Source organism: Chelonia mydas, chromosome 6 (genome assembly GCF_015237465.2).
Source record: "Chelonia mydas isolate rCheMyd1 chromosome 6, rCheMyd1.pri.v2, whole genome shotgun sequence".
NCBI classification, from domain to species: Eukaryota; Metazoa; Chordata; order Testudines; family Cheloniidae; genus Chelonia; species Chelonia mydas.
The window spans coordinates 78,453,048-78,469,885 of NC_051246.2; the positions used below are offsets into that span (position 1 = coordinate 78,453,048).

Genomic DNA, 16,838 nt, shown 5'->3' on the forward strand with positions numbered 1-16,838 from the left:
GTTGAATTTACAAATGTAGAATTATATACAAAAATAACTGCATTCAAAAATAAAACAATGTAAAACTTTAAAGCCTACTAGTCCAATCAGTCCTACTTCTTGTTCAGCCAATCGCTCTGAGAAACAAATTTGTTTACATTTAGAGGAGATAAGGCTGTCTGCTTCTTGTTTACAATGTCACCTGAAAGTGAGAACAGGTGTTCCCATGGCACTGTTGTAGCCGGCGTCACAAGATATTTATGTGCCAGATGCACTAAAGATTCATATGTTCCTTCATGCTTCAACCACCATTCCAGAGGACGTGTGTCCATGCTGATGATGGGATCTGCTCAATAATGATCCAAAGCAGTATGGACTGATGCATGTTCATTTTTAATCATCCCAGTCAGATGCCACCAGCAAAAGGTTGATTTTCTTTTTTGGTGGTTTGGGTTCTGTAGTTTCCGCATCGGAGTGTTGCTCTTTAAGACTTCTGAAAACATACTCCACACCTTGTCCCTCTCAGATTTTGGAAGGCACTTCAGATTCTTAAACCTTGGGTCAAGTCCTGTAGTTATCTTTAGAAATCTCACATTGGTACCTTCTTTGTATTTTGTGAAATCTGCAGTGAAAGTGTTCTTAAAATGAACAAATGTGCTGGGTCATCAAATGAGACTGCTAGAACATGAAATATATGGCAGAATGCGGGTAAAACAGAGCAGGAGACATTCAATTCTCTTCCAAGGAGTTCAGTCACAAATTTAATTAACGCATTATTTTTTTAAAATGAGTGTCATCAGCATGAAAGCACATCCTCTGGAATGGTGGCTGAAGCATGAAGGGGGCATACGAATGTTTAGCATATCTGGCACGTAATACGTTGCAATGCCTGCTACAAAAGTGACATGTGAACGCCCGTTCTTAAGCGGGCAGCATTATCCCCCATAAATGTAAACAAACTTATTTGTCTTAGCAACTGATCAAATGTGTTTTCATAACATCAAAGTCTAGAACTTGAGACAGACACATGTAATAAATTGAAAGAAAAAAAGACAACCACTTAACACATCTTAAACTTAAGTGAGCTTATATAAATATTTTAATATATACCATAATTTCCTTTATTTATATCTTTATATACTGATGAGATAATCCCTTCTAGAATTGCTAAAATTTTGTATTTGACAGCACAAATTACATACAGCTTATTATATTTTTTAAAAAGGTAACCTGAAGTCTATCATAGGTCATGATTCATTAATAATTAAGTCTGATTTGCATGCTACAGAAGTTTATACAAGGCCACAAAAATGACAATCATTTGGGTCGAAGGATCCTTTAGTGAGTCATCTAGTCCATTCCCTTGTATCATGCCGGGATTGATTTCATTAAACATATTTGTTAGATGAGTGTCAAGTCTAGCCTTGAATTTTTCAGTGAAGGTGATTCCACAAGCTTCCCAGGCAGATTGTTCCTGTACTTAACAGTTCCTATAACTATGAAAAAAGAAAAGAAGTACTTGTGGCACCTCAGAGACTAACAAATTTATCTGAGCATAAGCTTAAGCATAAATTTGTTAGTCTCTAAGGTGCCACAAGTACTCCTTTTCTTTTTGCGAATACAGACTAACACGGCTGCTACTCTGAAACCTATGATTATGAAGTTTTTCTCGTATTTAATTTCATCTTCCCAACTGCAGCTTAAGCCTATTACTACTAGTTCTGCCCTTATTCATTAGTAGGAATAACTGGCCACTGACATTTTCATGACATCTCCTTTTACATATATAATTAGTTATTCCTGCCCTCAGACATCTTTACTCTAAACTGAAAAAGGTCCATTACTCTAAACTCTCCTCTGTGCCATATTTTCAAATGCTTAATGATTTATTATTCTCTTAAATTTCTCAAATTTGTTCAAGATGTCCAAAATACTAACCTGTGTGTAGTAGGTGTTATACAGTGTGTAATTACAATCCCCTCCCCCCAAAAAGAGGTTAAGTTAAAGAATTTATTGTTAAAAACAACAAAAAACCCTCTAACGGTATATTTAAAAAAAATTTAGGGAATGTGTATACGGGCTTACCCGACCTTAATGGACTCAGGGAAGGAGTAGGAGTCTCTTATGGACAGTCCTCGACAGGGATCTGTCCTTGTGCCACGAGAGTGTCCCTTACTCTCATGGGAAGCCCTGCAGAAGCTTAGGCTTGGAGGGCTCTGCTTCTTAAGCACGTGCTTAGAAGGGCACTGTTCATTTGGTTAGGCCAATGTACGGTGGTCTTCTTGGCCTGGATCAGAGAGGGGCTTCATAGCCTTCTCCATTAAGTATTTTCTAAGGCAAAGCTCACAAGCTTTGTGAGTACTCTGTGGAACAGAGCGACAAATGCTGCACTTTGCTGAAATGTGTGTCTCACCCAGACAGAAGTGGCAGCATTGGTGTTCATCACCGATGGAGCAGGATCTAGGGCAGGCAATATAGTTTTTGAAACCCAGAAGTCTGGGCATAGTTTCTGACCATGGGGAGGGAGTCCCCGATCCAGGGAAACAAACCACACTAACTACACTAAGACTAACTGAACTAAGCTAAAGAATAACTATTTACAATCTTACAGGTTTTCTGAAAGGCTGAAGCAAGAGAAGACACTGGATTCTGACTCAGACTATGCAGCGGTAAGAAAGAACTGATAGGGCATTGACCTACACTGCTCCTTTTACCCTCAGTTGGGAGGACAAGGAGATCTACTGCACACGTATGGGCCAACAAACACTGCTTGTTAATATCTCTGGACTCACGTGCATGTTGAACATACACACCCACATGTGGAGTACATACAGGGACCAACACTCGAAAAAGAACTGTGTATTTTTAAAAAAATTCAGAAACTTGGCAAATTTATCATTAAGTTCTCTGCACCAACTTTAACGTTGCACCATATTCCTGCCCACCACCTTCAGGTGGGAGACCTTCATGAGATGCCACAAAACTCAAGTCTATCCCACTGAGCAATGAATTAATTCCCACTGTTTGGTGTTTAATTGTTTGCTGATATCATCTGTGCTCACCATTCCAGTGGATACACACAGTATAATGGGGAAAAGGGCAGTAGGGAGATGCAATGATCAAATCTCTTCTCTGTATTGGAAAGGTGCCAGGGGATTTGAGGCTTGAAACATGTGTTCTTGGTATCTGCAACCTGCACAAGATACGTGATTTATAGAGGACACCAGCATCCTGCCCGTGCAACAAGCAGGACCCAGATGGATTAAGCAGAAGACGCACTGTATGCATCTTGTGACTTGTGGGTACATATGACTTGATGACTGACTGGAGGGAAAATAGTGGGGCAGGAAAAAGTTGGCAGCTGCATGCCTAAGTAAAGCCACGCTCAGATGTATGGATCAGTGACCAATGTGTAGAGTGGACAAGATGAAGGTAAATCTCTGGACTTTATGTGGAGGTCAAAACGACAAACAGGAGAGAATCAGTGTCATTTCAAACCCATAAATAAGGTTAAGATTTTGTCATGGGTATTTTTAGTAAAAGTCAGGAACAGGTCACAGGCAATAAACAAAAATTAATGGAAGCCCCATGACCTGCCCCTGACTTTTACTAAAAATACAGCCGGGGGGGAGGGAGGGAGGGCTAACAGTCAGAGCCCTGCCGAGGGCTGACCACTGTGCACCTCTCCAGCTCCTTCTTCTGCAGTGGGGGCAGACAGCTTCTCCAGCCCCGCCGCTCTGGCAGGGGCTGAAGCCAAAAAAGTCAGAGGTCCATTAAAGTCACAGAATCCATGACCTCCATGATAAAATCATATCCTTACCCATAAACAATAGAGCATATTAGGTTTGTGGAAGATGTGGGGGAATGTTGTCTCTGATTCATATTTGAAAGGTAAGCTGAGGTGTGTAGTCTCTGGCCTGCTGGAAGAGGATTGGCTGGATATAGGGTCAGGGTATATTGTCTCAACATTAATCCCCTTAATGACATTTTTTGTTTCTTGTTTTTTTAAGCAGAAAACTAGTTTTGTAAGCTGATAACCCAACAATGGCTGAACAGATTAGAACAGTATTTTATAATTTATGTTCATGAGTCACAAGCTCGTTGGTAGAAATTATAACCTCCATGAAGCCCTGACTGTGACCCCCAAAGAGGTAAAAAAAAAAAAAAACAAGTAGGTAAAATGTTGGTTGCAAAAAATTTGACAAAAATTGCCTGTTTCAGCAGTCATGAAACTTTTTGACTAATTTTGCCATTATGTAGATATTGGTTTGTGATAATGTTTGTGCCTTATGTTCCCTATAGGCAATATGGTCTAACTAATGGAGCACAGGACTGGTGATTAGGAAATCTTAAATTTGTATTTCCACCTCTGCTACTGCCACTTGACACTTCGCACTCATATAGCCTTTTACTAGCTATACCCATTTTACAGACAGGAAAAAGAGCTATTTTGTGACTAATTTAGTGGACTGGGAGTCAAGATATGATTCTAATCCCATTTCTGACACGGATTTACTATGTGACTTTGGGCATCTAATGTAACATATTATTTTGTAGGACTGAGGGCTGGCTTATAATAAATGCTGTCTTATATCTTAACTTTGGCATTATTCTAACTCCACAGTGGTTGAAATGACTATATGAATTGCCTCACTTGGTTTGCTTATAGTACTCCTATTAATATAACCAAGAAAATCCCAAGAAAGTATGTGCCTTTTTTGTGACAGCATAGCATTATCCAGTTTATCAATTTAAAATGATCAAGTCCTTCTCTTTAATAATTACTGTCTGGCCAGTAATCCTTCGGCTCTATATTTGCATATAAGGATTTAATCTTATTTTACTAATTCAGTTCATTGTTTAATATGCCAATATTGTGCTGTAGTTTTAATTATTTCTCAAATGCTCGTGATTTCTCACCTATTCTACTCATCTATGAATAACACAACCCATATAATCTCCATTTCATCCTTCAAATTGTAGATACAAATACTGGTACTTAATAATATATGACTCACTTGCCTATTGGTACACGCCAACAAGTTAAAAAAAATCAGTATACATTTTAAGTCATACAAGAGAAATGTGAAAAAATGGAAGAGTCACTGAAATGATCGTTTAGTAAAGAGTCCTTAAAAAAAGCAGCTTTATACACAAGTAGAAAAGTAGCACCATCTTGTCTTTTTACATAAACTGGAAACATCTAACATCCTGGAAATACAGTACTCAATATAATCTAAAATAGTATATTTACTCCCCAGTACTTCTTGACTTTGTCAGTTATGAACAACCTTTTTCCATACCCTGTCTTTAATATTCACTTGTAAGATGTTTTTATTTGTTTTTATTATTAATAATTAGTAATTATTACTACTACTACTACAGTAATTACAAGCCAAAGCCAAAAATAGTACTGAGCCTTTCCAGACCCACACCACTAAGTTCCTAAGTTTGATTTTAAAACGTTGTAAGTTTCATGTTCCCACTAGAGCAGTAGTTCCCAAACATGGGGTTCGCGAACCCCTGGGGGTTCGCAAAATGCTACAGGGGGTTCTCGGGGGAAAAAGTCCTCCCTAATGGTGGAAAGAGCTGTCCCTAGGGACTCTCAGGGCAGCATGGGGGCCAGCAGCCCGGAGCCCCTGGACTTCCAAGAGCTAAGCAGATCAAAGCAAGCATTTCTATCACACTGAGGAGATTTAAACTTAAGACTCCTTATAAGAAATGGAAAGGGAGTTGGATATTTTTTTGCTGTTTTTAAAATTAAATAGGCAGCTAATATTGTTTTTAAATTATTATGAAGAACAAGTTTAAGCTTTGTTGTAATGTGCATTGTTTGCCTGGGCTGTTCAAGACCTGAATGCTTGTGTAGGAGGAACTCTGAGTTTGGCTTCTTAAATACCTTCATGCTGTTTCACATCTGATACTCCTTGATGAAACATAGGAGCCTTGTCTTATAGACAGGCTTATTCAAAGTGATACAAGCTACGAAAGTGAGATCTTGGAAGAGTGTTGCCTGTTTTCATAATGTAATAAAAATACTGTAATGATAAATAATAATTAATAATAAATAGTGTGTAATAAGCATGTCATAAAAAACAAATTGTTATATTTCCAAGATCACTGCTTTTGTAATTTATAATCTGGTAAAGGAGAAAATCCCTGGAAATACACGGAGGGGGTATTTAGGAGGGGGTTCGCGAGACATAACATTTAGTGAAAGGGGTTCACAGGTTGTTAAAGTTGGGGAACCACTGCAGCTAAAGTCACATAACCCACATTTCTTTAATTTCCCTAAGTTTATGTTATATGAAACCATACTACATGTTTACTAAAATTGATACACTATGTCCTAAGAAATTCCTTTATCTACTATTACTATTCCTTTATCTACTACTAATTGTTATCCTACCACAGAAAGAAACTAATCTGGCATGACTTGCTTTTGATAAATCCATAATACTTACTATTTATCAATTAAGCTATTTTCTGTTCCTTTTTGTAAAAGTTAGGACATTATTTGTTCAAAAGAGGTATTAGTTTTAGGTGAAACTAATACATGTGTTGTATTATCTTTCTACATAAGAAATCTCTTTGAAGAATACAACATTTTACTATAGAACTAGGTTGCAGCTGTCTTATTTTGATATAATGTCACCACAGAAGGAATTCCAGATATAAGAAACTATCATAATTTATTATCAGATAAGAGAAATAATTCTTTAAATGCTAACCACTATAATTAATATTACTGTATCATGTTTAATACTTTTTAACAGATAGAAAATTAAATCATCTTCTAATATCTACGTGAACATTTTCCAAAATAAATTCTTAAAATGACTTGAAAGATAGAAAGGTGGAAAGATTTCAGCGCATTAGTTCAAAAATATCAGAAACTGCACTTACAGATAAACAAGTGAACTCTTCTGGCAGTTCTTTAATACATAAAGCATTTTGCAACTAATATTTCTTATCCTTCCTTCTAAGTCTCATATGGCCTAGATTATGGCTAATATCTCATGACACCAAAAGTAATACTGCAGCAGATATTAAAGCATTTTTTTCAGCTACTTATTCTATAAAATATTAATTGCAAGCCTGTGCATGTGCTGTATATATAGGGTATTAGGTAACTGAGTTCCTGCTCAGTTCTAAATCAATAAAAGATAACATGTACAGCATCAACCATTTTTTACTCTTCCTTTACATAATACAGCATGTGTTGAGGTCTCTTTTTTTTCCCCTTAAGTAAACAGTCACTGAGATCTTTGAAGCTAACGTATCATAGGTTAGATACTATAGATTCTTACCTAAGAAAGAGAGATTTTTCTCCAGCAGCATTTCTCGCAGCAGGACTTCAATGCTCATAGCCCAATAGCACTGATGGATGTAAGTTAAGGAAAAAGTGCTATATGTTTGGAATGAAACTAAATTCATGAACACTGTTACGCTAGAATATAATGCCCCACATCATCAGGAGTGACCCAGTGATTTGTGACTTAGTGCTTTTTAAAAACCAAGGCCCTTTATGGTGTGTCAAGTTGGGTACCCAAAAATGGAGGCACCCAAAATCACCAGTTACTTTTGAAAATTTATACTAGTCTTTAAGTAGAAATAAAATAAAAAAAAACACCTCACACAAATGACAAAAGGCAGGTATCATCATAAACAACTTTCTTCAATATAACCAAGAGTAGTACTTTATCTTGCTTCCATTTTCTTCTCCAAAAGAGCAAAGCGTGAGACTAAAATGAGTGCCTTTATAGCTGAAAATTTTGGGCCCTGATCTTTGGGCTTTGTACTCAAGGACTCCTCACTGAAGGTCAATGGGAGTTTTTGCCTAAGTACATAAACCACAATAAATTGGATAACAATTGAACAATTTAAGATTTTGTTCTTTAAATACTGAACTTTTTATACTTAAAGATATACTCTGAAACCATCTGGTGTATCTCACTATACCAAAACAGCCTTTTAATTGATTTTCAGTTATATGAAAAACCAGTATTTCTCACAAGGTGAAATAAAATATTTCAGTGTAGTATCTCCAATCCTTCTGATTCCATAGACAGCCCGTTGATCTGAATTTGGTATTATCACTAAAAAGTACAAGGTCACAACTTTAGATGTCTCCAGTCTCTTTGCCCGGGGTAAAATCTAGCACTTCAAAGTTCTAGTTGATTGGAAATTTTGTAAAGGAGAATCTGTAAATGAAACTTAAAAACAACTACAATTCATAATTTGTTTAGGATATCTTATACAAAGTGATAAACTGCAGAATTTACCACCATTATAATTAATTACTCTAACTTTTACCAGCTCTAACTGCTGAACTGCAAAAAAGCCAATCATAAGGAATCACTTTACATATATACATCATTGTCTCTATCAGTTGAAAGCATGTACTACATTAAACTATACTGGCAGTGACAGAACCAAAAAAAGGAAAATGAATGATGGCAAAAATATAAGACAAAACTGCAAACAGAATTGATAATGCACATAAGCAGAAACACTTAGACTTAGTCCTATAATAATACCTATTATTGATGAATAGCAGTGACCATGGGGCAAAAACTTTTAAATAACCTCACAAGACCATTTTCTGCTCATGCAATCCAACAGCCTAGTTTTCCCCGTAAGCATCTGAACTATTACTGAAAAATAGCCTCCTGGCATTTACAAAGAGGTAGACTTCATACTTTAGTCCATGCATATATAATTAGATAGTTATATTTAAAATCAATATGCAATCCTTCAGAAGACATTATGCTTTTAAAACCTTAACTTTAAATTGATTTTTAACTATTTCATGTGCCTTAAAATTAGCATCTAATTCAGCAACATACACTCTCAGATAATGCATTCACACCGCTAAATATCACCAAACTTTACTGTAACAATCTTCAGTTGACAAACTTTTTATGTTTCCTAATAATGCCATCATTTTTTGTGCAAGCTGATTTGAAATACAGGGGGGGAAAAACACACTACAGATTACAGAAAAAATGCACTATTTCTTAACAATTTAATATAAAGCAGAGATGTGCAGTATAGTGCATCATTTTTATAAAATAAAGTTAGTTTTTACAGCTCAGAAGCATCTATTCAGATTCTTCATAAAAAGAATACAACCTCATGTACCTAATTTAACAGACCTTATGATTAATGATCCTTTAAAAGATAGGATGATGTTTAATGAATACACCTATGTATAATTGTACTTAATGTTACAGTGAACCTCAAAGAATATACCATACAAATAGAATTTGTCCCAAACATGCTTTCATTAAAGTTAATGGGAGCAGGATTGGGCCCTTACGATATACCATACAAAGTAAATCTGAGGAAAAAAGTGGCAGGAAATGTGGCAATTTTTTTTCAGGAAATGCAAACACTATGACTGCAAAGTGTATTGGGGGTGTAAGAAGAAATATCTCCTTTAATACGTATGAACAGTGAATACATTTTTTCTCCATGTTTAACTGCTGGGAACCATCGTGGCTCCCCTTCCCTCCTAATACAGGGTGAAATTCTCACCTCCTCCAAAATCTTATTGAAATTTGTACAGAGAACTCTCTAGGACTAAGGGGAGGAAATCCACTCACCATCCTGCAGACTGGATACAAGGCCACAAACTGAAGGTTTCTCTTCCAACCATGGGCTGAAATAGATCAGCAACCCTTTATGCCCAATAAAGTGCTTTTGGGCCAGTGAATCTGCACAAGAGTGGCGCCTTCCGAATACAATCCTTCATCCTCATCTATTCAGGCCCGTATAGAATCCCCAGTCTGCTGCAACCACTGAGAGCTGACTCTTCCTCCACAGTACTCAGCTCATTGTGGAGATACCTCTGACACTCTCTCCCACTTTCAAAAATAGTTTTATTTCCTATACCTTATGCCCTACTTTCCTTGAAGAAGAGGAGAAAAGAGCTGCACGGGAATGTCAGATACAGCATTTAAAATTTAAATCAGAACTTGAAAAGCACTTCAAAAAATCCAAAGGAAACATCAAATTAGTTAAGAATATTGCAATACCGGACAGTGTCTATGGCACTTTAATGGCTTTATATGAATCACAATATGATTTCATCGCACCAAAAACAAGAGGGTTTCCAATAAGCATATGTATGTACAGCCTCTGAACTGATAACTTCCCTTGGCCTATCTGATTTTAGTTAAACGGCATAAGAGAAAGGACTGCAGTGACCATCTACTTGATTGAATGTAAAATAGAAGAGTATGAAATGTGTTTTGTGAAAGCGGAACTTTATGTCAGGTTAAAGCTAGACATAATCTCCATCCACAGAGTCTAAGCTCGTCAATTGTGCACCTAAAATTTTATGGGAAAGGATACTGTTTGATGCAGTCCACCAGTGGTCCATAACAACAGTCATTCACAGTACACCTGCAGACAAATAAGAGTAGTAGTATAGTGATGGTCAACTACAAATCTATTATAGTTAAAACAGTATGCTAAAAACAGTAATTACTTTGCCTCAAAAAGGTTATCAAAGGCTGTTTCGGATATAATCACAGAAAACAAAAATTGCATGCTTTTTATTCACTATAAAAGCAAGCTATTAAAAAGTGAAATGATCTTCTCACAAATATTGCATTGCCATTTATGGTGCACCCTGACCTTAGTGATAGTTTTATGATGACAGTAATTAAATGAGGTTTAAAATCCTTTACTCTGCTCGACAGATAACAGCATTGCCACTGAAAAAAGATGGCTGTGATTAATACCTGATAGACCTGATTTGCTAGAACTCCATCTGGAATCTGAGAAGGGTCCCGCAGCATACTATTTATAAGAGTCTTGGAGGCTATGGAAGAAAAAGAAAATTGTTAGCTCAGTATGAACATATCATTAACCAGTTGTCAAAAAAAGTGAAACATACTTTTTAAAAGGAAAATGTTGGCTACACTGACAAAACAAGGTTACTTACCTGTAACTGAAGATTCTTCAAGATGTGTGGTCCCTATCTGTATGCCATTGAAGATTATGTGCATATGCTATGCGCCCGGAGCTGCAGCTTTTGAAAGTAGTACTGTTTGGGGGTCCACGCATGTGCCCTGTGCTGCCTCGTGGTCTCGCGCAAGGCCATAAAGGGTGTGGCCACCAGCATCTACAGTTCCTTCTCTACTGCAGAGCTGCTGAATCCGCAGCAGAGGGGAAGGAGGGTGGGTTTGGAATAAAGATTGGGACCACACATCTCGAAGAACCTTCAGTTACAGGTTAGTAACCTCATTTTCTTCCCTATTGTATTCTACTGAGGTTGATTAACAAGCAGTACTTATGTGGGAGGACAGCGCAAGGAGATTATGGAATGGAGGATTGCTGCTCTGAACGAATTATTTTTCACAGAATCATGCACTAGAGAATGGTGGGTACGGAACTCGACATGGCCACCTTGAATATGTCTGTGAAGGACACCTGTGGAGTGCAGCTCTAGTTGATGCTTGAGCTCTAGTGGAATGGGCCCTTCACAAGGGTATGGTTCTGGTAATTGATAGCAGCGCATAATGCACCCTGAAACTCACCTGGAGATTCTCTGGGTGGAAATGGCTTGCCTTTTCATTCTCTCCGCTATAGCAATGAAAAGGACAAGGAAATTTCCAAAAGGGCTTTGTCCGCTCAAGATAAAAAGTCAATGCCCTTCGAACATCTAATGAGTGAGGGCATGAGGCATGAGGATTGGGGAAGAAGGTAGGTAAACGTATGGGTTGATTGAGGTGGAATAAGCTTTCGTGGGTAAAAAAAAACATGCATCTGAAGAAGTGGGTTTTTTACCCACGAAAGCTTATGCCCAAATAAATCTGTTAGTCTTTAAGGTGCCACCGGACTCCTCGCTGTTTTTGTGGATACAGACTAACACGGCTACCCCTCTGATACTTGGTGCCATGCTTATGTGCATGCTTCCTTGGTTAACGGCTAGGCTCTGGTGTGGGGTCCTTAGCACTGGTACCAGCAGAGCCTGACGGAGGTTCCACAGCAGGTGAGCTCTTTGACTGTTCAGGCTGATGTATGGGGATGGGAGGGAGGGTTCCCCAACCAGGTTCCCCAGCCAGGATCCAATGCCAATCCCATGGCAATCTCCATAAGTTGTTTCCTGAAAGGGAGAGTCCAGTTCTCCTGAGTATGGGCAGGAAAGGATGTGAAATGGGTGCGACGTGGGCTTCCCCCCAAGCAGTACAAGCAACACTGGTGTTTATCGCTGATGGAAAACGAGTGAGGGCAGGAGGTACAGGTTTTGAACCTCAGCAACTCTGGCATATACTGGAGGTGGGGAGGGGTTTAAAGTTTGGCAGGAAACACTGCCGAAGCAGTGTCCCAAGTCCTAACTCAGGTACGAAGGGAAGAATCAAAAAACAAAAACAGAACAAATAAGAAATCTAAACTCTGAAGGGCACTAAAGACAGTTTTGGGAAGTGTGTCACAAGGACATTAGAAGTAGAAGCTCTGACTTGGACTATGTGGCGGTGAGAAGGAACTGGAGACGCTGGTGGCCCGCCGTGCCCTTTATCGCCTTGGGCAAGACCACAAGGTGGCACAGGGTGCATTCACAGACCGCCAAAGAGTACTACTTTCAAAAGCTCTGGGTGCATGTGCATGACTCTCAGTGGAATACAACAGAGACAATCATTAGAAGAACTCTTGATTACACAACAAGCAGTTGCAAGTATATTCCCCTCCATTTGCTAGTCACTTATCCATTCACATACGATCAAACTCTGATAATCTCAGAACCACAAAGGTATGTTATAAACACAGGGCCAAATTCTGCCTTCAGTTACACTTATGCAACCCCGTGCTCAAAAGCATTATGCACAGGAATATTTCCTAGAAAAACAGCTTAGATTTTTTAAAAGTATGAGATTAGGATTAGAGGAGAAAGATACGCAGAGCTTCAAACAGGTGTTAAATACATTAAAGATGTTGTCTGAACAGTTTTAGTGGTAGTTAGGGACCTGAAGATTCCACTTCGGCAGTTTTCAGGTTTTTGCTGCATTTGTTCAGCATCAGCACACTTATTTGCTTTTACCTAAAAATATGCTATTCTAAATTCAGAAACAATAAATGAATAAAGTCTCCCAAGCACTCTTCTTAGTCTTTTGTTATTTTTTCATACTGTAATTTTAATCTTGTTGAACAAATGGGATTTTCAATGGCCAGTATCAGGAAACACATTTAATTTTTTATTTTCATGTTTAAATATAGTCTCTGTAAAAGTCCAGCAGCCATTTCTCTTTGGACTCTTAATCTGGGCACTTTTGCATAATAATTAATAATATGAATCAAAAGATTTTGATCTAGAATGGCTCCTGTTTCAAATACCCAGACATTGGTTTTGCTTCTCAGCAAAACAGAATTTATAATATAGTAACAGAAATATTTAGAATCCCTTATTAGCCCCAAGTTAAAAAAAACCCAACAACTCTGAGAAAATGCTGTTTACACTTAGTTGGTTATATTATATGTGAACCATAAGATAACTGAGAAAACATGTTATGTAAAATTAAACAGATTTATGAAATTAACTACATAGAAACATGTAAGTTAAATATTGTATCCCCAGAATATATTTCTCAGCCACCCTTATATGTAACGCTGCAAAGATAAATAATAGAAATCATTTTAAAATGTTACATCAACAATATAGACTTCAGGTTTCAGAGTGGTAGCCATGTTAGTCTGTATGAGAAAAAAAACCAAGTACTTGTGGCACCTTAGAGACTAACAAATTTATTTGGGCATAAGCTTTCGTGGGCTAAAACCAACTTCATTGGATGCATGCAGTGGAAAATACAATAGGAAGATATATATACACACAGAGAACATGAAAAAAAATGGGGGTTGCCATACTAACTGTAACAAGACTAATCAATCAAGGTGGGCTATTATCAGTAGGAGAAAAAAAACTTTTGTAATGATAATCAAGGATGGCCCATTTCAAACAGTTGACAAGAAGGTGTGAGTAACAGTAGGGGAAAAATTTGCATGGGGAAATAGTTTTTACTTTGTGTAATGACCCATCCACTCCTGGTCTTTATTCAAGCCTAATTTAATAGTGTCCAGTTTGCAAATTAATTCCAATTCTGCAGTTTCTCGTTGGAGTCTGTTTTTGAAGTTTTTCTTGTTGGAGAATTGTGACTTTTAGGTCTGAAACTGAGTGACCAGGGAGGTTGAAGTGTTCTCTGACTGGTTTTTGAATATAGACTTCAGTTTGTCTTCTGCATTTTTCCTTTTCAGATAAAGAATAGTATCAATTAAGTAGACAGACTTTTAAAAACAGTAAGGGTAACAGAAAAAGTTGGAGTGTATTCATACCTTGATCATGATTCTGTATATATTACAAAATGGTATATAATTTAAGAGAAAATGTGGGAGAAAGGATAGGCCAGAGGATTGATAACATGGGATTTCAATCAGGTATAAACCAGACCACTAGCTGAACATCAGACACAGGTCAGTAGTGGTTGAAAGTTACTACCTGAAGATTCTTCAGTTAATCATGAGTTGGTAGTTACAGGTCAGTTTCTTGTAGAAATGCATCCACAGTACAAAAACTGTCATGCTTGGCATTAGGGTTGCCAACTTTCTACTTGCACAAAACCGAACACCCTTCCCTGACCCCTCCTCCAAGGCCCTGCCCCACCCCTTCTCCAAGGCCCCGCCCCTGCTCACTCCATCCCCCCCTCCCTCTGTTGCGCACTCTCCCCACCCTCACTCACTTGCTCATTTTCACTTGAGGTGCAGGCTCTGGGGTGGGGCCAGAAATGAGATATTCAGGGTGCAGGATGGGGCTCTGGACTGAGGCAGTGGGTCAGGATGCGAGAGGGGGTGAGGGCTCTGAGGTGGAGCCAGGGATAAGGGATTTGGGGTGCAGATGGGGGCTCCAGGCTGAGGGGACAGAGCCAAGGAGTCTGGAGTATGGGAAGGGGCTCCAAGGTGAGGCATGGGGTTGGGGTGTGGAAGGAGGTACGGGCTCTGGGCTGGGAGTGTGGGTTCCGGGGTGAGGCAGGGGGTTGGAGTGCAGGGGGTGTGTGAGGGCTCTGGCTGTGGGGCTGGGGATGAAGGATCTGGGGTGCAGGAGGGTACTCCAGGCTGGGACCGAGGGGTTTGGAAGGCGGGAGGGGTCAGGGTGCAGGTTCCGGGAGGCGCTTACCTCAAGCAGCTTCCGGAGGTGCCAGCCACTGAGAGCTGCGGAACCAGCGCTTGGGGCGGGGGCAGCGTGCAGAGCCCCCTGCCTGCCCCAAACATAGGAGTTGGAGGGGGGACATGCTGCTGTTTCCGGGAGCCGCGTGGAGCCACGGCAGCCAGGTAGCCTGCTTTAGCCCCACTGCGCTGCCGATCGGACTTTTAACAGTCTTGTCAGCATTGCTGACCGTAGCCGCCAGGGTCCTTTTTCAACCAGGCATTCCGATCGAAAACCGGACAACAGGCAACCCTATTCAGCATCCTTGTTGGTAATCTAACAAGAAAGGCCGGTTACTGAATGGGACTGGAAGCTGAACTATTTTATTACAACGAAGAACAGATACAAATTTAGGCACATTGAAACACATTGTCAGAAGGGCTTGGGATGGTCCTGTGGTTAGAACACTGGACTAACACCTGATCTACACTAAACATTTTTACCACCATAACTATGTCAGTCAGGAGTAGAAAAAAAAGTCATAGTACTACCCCACAAACATAGCTGTGCCAACAGGAGTCCAAGTGTAGATGTAATTATATCAGCCAAAAAGTCCATTTGCCAGTATAGCTTATTCCTTTTGGGAAACTGGTATAAAATATGACAAAAGAACTCTTTTGCCATTATAAGCTGCATCTCCACAAATGGAGTTTGCCAGTATAGCTCTAATAGCATATCTCATCAGCAAACTCTTTCTAGTGGAGACAAGGCCTGAGATTTAGGAGGTTCCCTGCTCTGCCGTAAATTTCCTTTTGGGCAAGTCACTTTCTCTCTCGGTGCCTCAGTTCTCCTTTAAAGAGAGGATTTTTCTCCTATTCTTTGTCTCTCTCATCATGCACCATTGAAGCTTTGGCTACATACACATATTTGTATTTTATCCACCACTGTCTGTCCCTGGTATCCCAAAGTTTAAGGTTCACACCTAAATTCATCTTACAAAGTTCTGTTCTCTCTCATGACTTATTTCCCACTTTTTGAAGAGAGTGGAAAGAAATGGAACATTGAGAGCATTAAGCATTCAATCTGTGAGTAAAATAATTTGTTTAAAAAAACCCTTCTGTTTTTCTACAGTCTTAGAATTGGAATGGAGAAAGTATATGAAAAACTGAACTAGAAGCAGAGGTGATGTAACAATTTTTATAGTGGGGGTGCTGAGAGCCATTGAACCAAAACTGTAAACCACAGAATATCAGGGTTGGAAGGGACCTCAGGATGTCATCTAGTCCAACCCCCTGCTCAAAGCAGGGCCAATCCCCAATTTTTGCCCCAGATCCCTAAAGGGCCCCCTCAAGGATTGAACTCACAACCCTGGGGTTAGCAGGCCAATGCTCAAACCACTGAGATATCCTTCCCCCCTGTATATAATGGAAATACCACCATTAGTTCTAGCACCTATGACTAGAAGCCTTCTGGAATGCATGGGATATAAATATCCCATTTCCCTTCCTCTCAGTGTACATGGTGGGTCAGTGGTGCTGCCATTTCCTCTTCAACTCATGGTTCCACTTAGGTAAATCTCCCTTTCCTTTCCCTTGTGATCCAAAGGAGCCCTGACCCCTTTTCTTCCAGCTGGACAGGCAAAGACTCACCACATTCACTTGTAGTGACAGAAAGGTGCATTTGCACAAAATGTAAGACCGAAAGAGGCAAGAGT

At 39.2% G+C, this 16,838-nt stretch overlaps 1 protein-coding gene across 1 annotated transcript in view; it reads right to left on the reverse strand.

The window, feature by feature from the left end:
- Positions 1-16,838, reverse strand: part of CDIN1 (CDAN1 interacting nuclease 1) — a 170,706-nt gene that overhangs the window by 88,113 nt on the left and 65,755 nt on the right. Inside the window, 2 exon segments of the mRNA XM_037900520.2 lie at positions 10,339-10,389; positions 10,705-10,810. Of these exon segments, the coding sequence (XP_037756448.1) occupies positions 10,339-10,389; positions 10,705-10,810 (157 nt within the window).